The following is a 2025-nucleotide window of genomic DNA, read 5'->3' on the forward strand; positions in this document are numbered from 1 at the left end:
GTTGCGTTTATTTACATCAAACAAGTCAGTGGCAATCTTATTGTTAGAATCTTTTACATCTGTAAGAATCTGAAATTCTTTATTTTTAAATAATTTAATCCCTTTCTGCTCTATTACTCTTAACTCATTTCGTTTACACAGACATTAAACATACACATATATAGAATTTATGTATTTCCTTTAGGCTATGGTCGCGGTCGTAATGAATCCGATAAACAGTTTAATACCCCTGGCAATGGAAATGTATAAAAAGGCTGGTGTTTACGAGCACAATCGCCTTTTTGGTGTAATTAGCCTTGACTGTCTTAGAGCAAATACTTTCGCTGCTCAAATTATAGGTGTCGAGCCAGAATGCATGATAGTGCCAATAATTGGTGGGAGTTGTTCGAAAACGTGTATTCCTCTTTTCTCCCAAGCAAAGCCCTGTAACAAACTGACCCCGGTTAATAGCTTATCATAAAACTCCCCGATAAAGATTTTTTCCTGACACTTGAGATAATTGACTCGGCGAATTTATTAATTGATTAGACAGAAGCTCGGAGATTAACACAAGTCGTAAGGATGTCTAATGAAGAAATGGCAAATGCAAGTAAAAATAAAGAGAGAACGTTTTTCGCTACAGCTTTTGCAGCTGCTCGATTTGGTATATCCCTCTGTAAAGGTATTCCACACACCGAATGCGCAACGTTCCCATATTGATAGTACATCCAGATTCTCATTTTATTATTGGTTCATACAGCTTTGCGACATCAGAGCAATGTTGTGGAATGCGCTTATGTTAGATCCTGCGTGATACCAGAGATAACATATTTCGCAGCTCCTTTGGAATTAGGTCCGAATGGAATTCAGAGATACTTAGGTATTCCACCCTTAAACGACTTCGAATGTGATCTTCTTAAAGCGGCTATACCTTCTTTGAAAAAGGATATTACACTTGGAGAGGTAATGAGATAGCTCTGCGGTTTGATCAATAAAATTTCTACGGTTTGTGCTAGGGCACGAGTTCTAATGGAATCTAATAAAATCTAGTGATAACATCAGCGTGTAAAAAATAATATTATTATCATTAATATTAAAAGTCATAATTATTCGGGATGTGCGCATTTGAATGCGACCAATACAAATACTTTTACTTTGGAATTATTAGAAATTAGAACTTGCGTTATTGGCATCAATCGGGAAACTTTATTTATTGGAGCATACGCATTTCTAAAAATTCGTGGAAACGAGATGATATTCCTAATCCTTCATAGGCTCTTGCTCTTGGAGAGGAGACTGTTTCTTCTGAGATATGCCCGCAGCATACTAACGAATGTGATCGTGAAAATCCACCCCGTACCTCTTCATCGTAATGTTTTTCGAATAGCCTTTCTAATTTCATTTGATGTCAGATTTTTATGAGAAAAAAAAAATGCTGTCTTAATAATATCGTTATCATATCGTTTCACATGGCGAGACCCATTGCTGCCTTTGGTCGGCAAGACTGAAAAAAATTGAAACAATGGCTCGTAAAGCAAGGGAGACCGTGAAGCATCGTGTCGAAGCGAAACGCGGTACTCGAGATCAAGCCGCGATAAACCTGTAAAATAGTTAATGGCGATCGTAATAGTGGCAGCGATCCGTTCTGTATACCCATTGCTTTGCGGGTAAGTTAAACGTCTGCATGGGTATCGGTCACATTTATTTTCGCGTAAATCGATGAATGTCGCGCATAAACGTTCGAGCCAAGTTTCCGAACGAACCGCGATGCTAACTTCAAAACCAACGCGATAAAGATACTCCTAAACACTTGGAAGTATGACTACAAATCGTTTCGTGTTTCTAGATACTGGATACTGGAAGAGAAAATAGTAGTACACTATCTTTGCCTTTAGACGATATTTTTTAAGTGGTGTGACAAATTGGTCTAATCGACTTAATTAAATTATCATTCACTTTTCCTTTCGTCTTCTCTAAAAATGTTGGAACGAACTTTCCAACTGAGATTCTGTTAACTCGTTCAATTATTTATTAAATGTCCTGCCA

The 2025-nt window shown here is 37.5% G+C and overlaps 1 protein-coding gene across 1 annotated transcript; it reads left to right on the forward strand.

Moving 5' to 3' along the window:
- Positions 1 to 187: 187 nt before the first annotated feature.
- Positions 188 to 1352, forward strand: LOC108628543 (putative malate dehydrogenase, mitochondrial). Its single transcript, XM_018030538.1, has 4 exons — positions 188 to 442; positions 529 to 661; positions 740 to 942; positions 1254 to 1352. Exons 1-4 carry the CDS (start codon positions 188 to 190, stop codon positions 1350 to 1352), a joined length of 690 nt encoding a protein of 229 aa, XP_017886027.1.
- Positions 1353 to 2025: the final 673 nt, after the last annotated feature.

Source organism: Ceratina calcarata, unplaced genomic scaffold (assembly GCF_001652005.2).
Source record: "Ceratina calcarata isolate Rehan_Ccalc_2016 unplaced genomic scaffold, ASM165200v1 scaffold53, whole genome shotgun sequence".
Classification (NCBI taxonomy): Eukaryota; Metazoa; Arthropoda; class Insecta; order Hymenoptera; family Apidae; genus Ceratina; species Ceratina calcarata.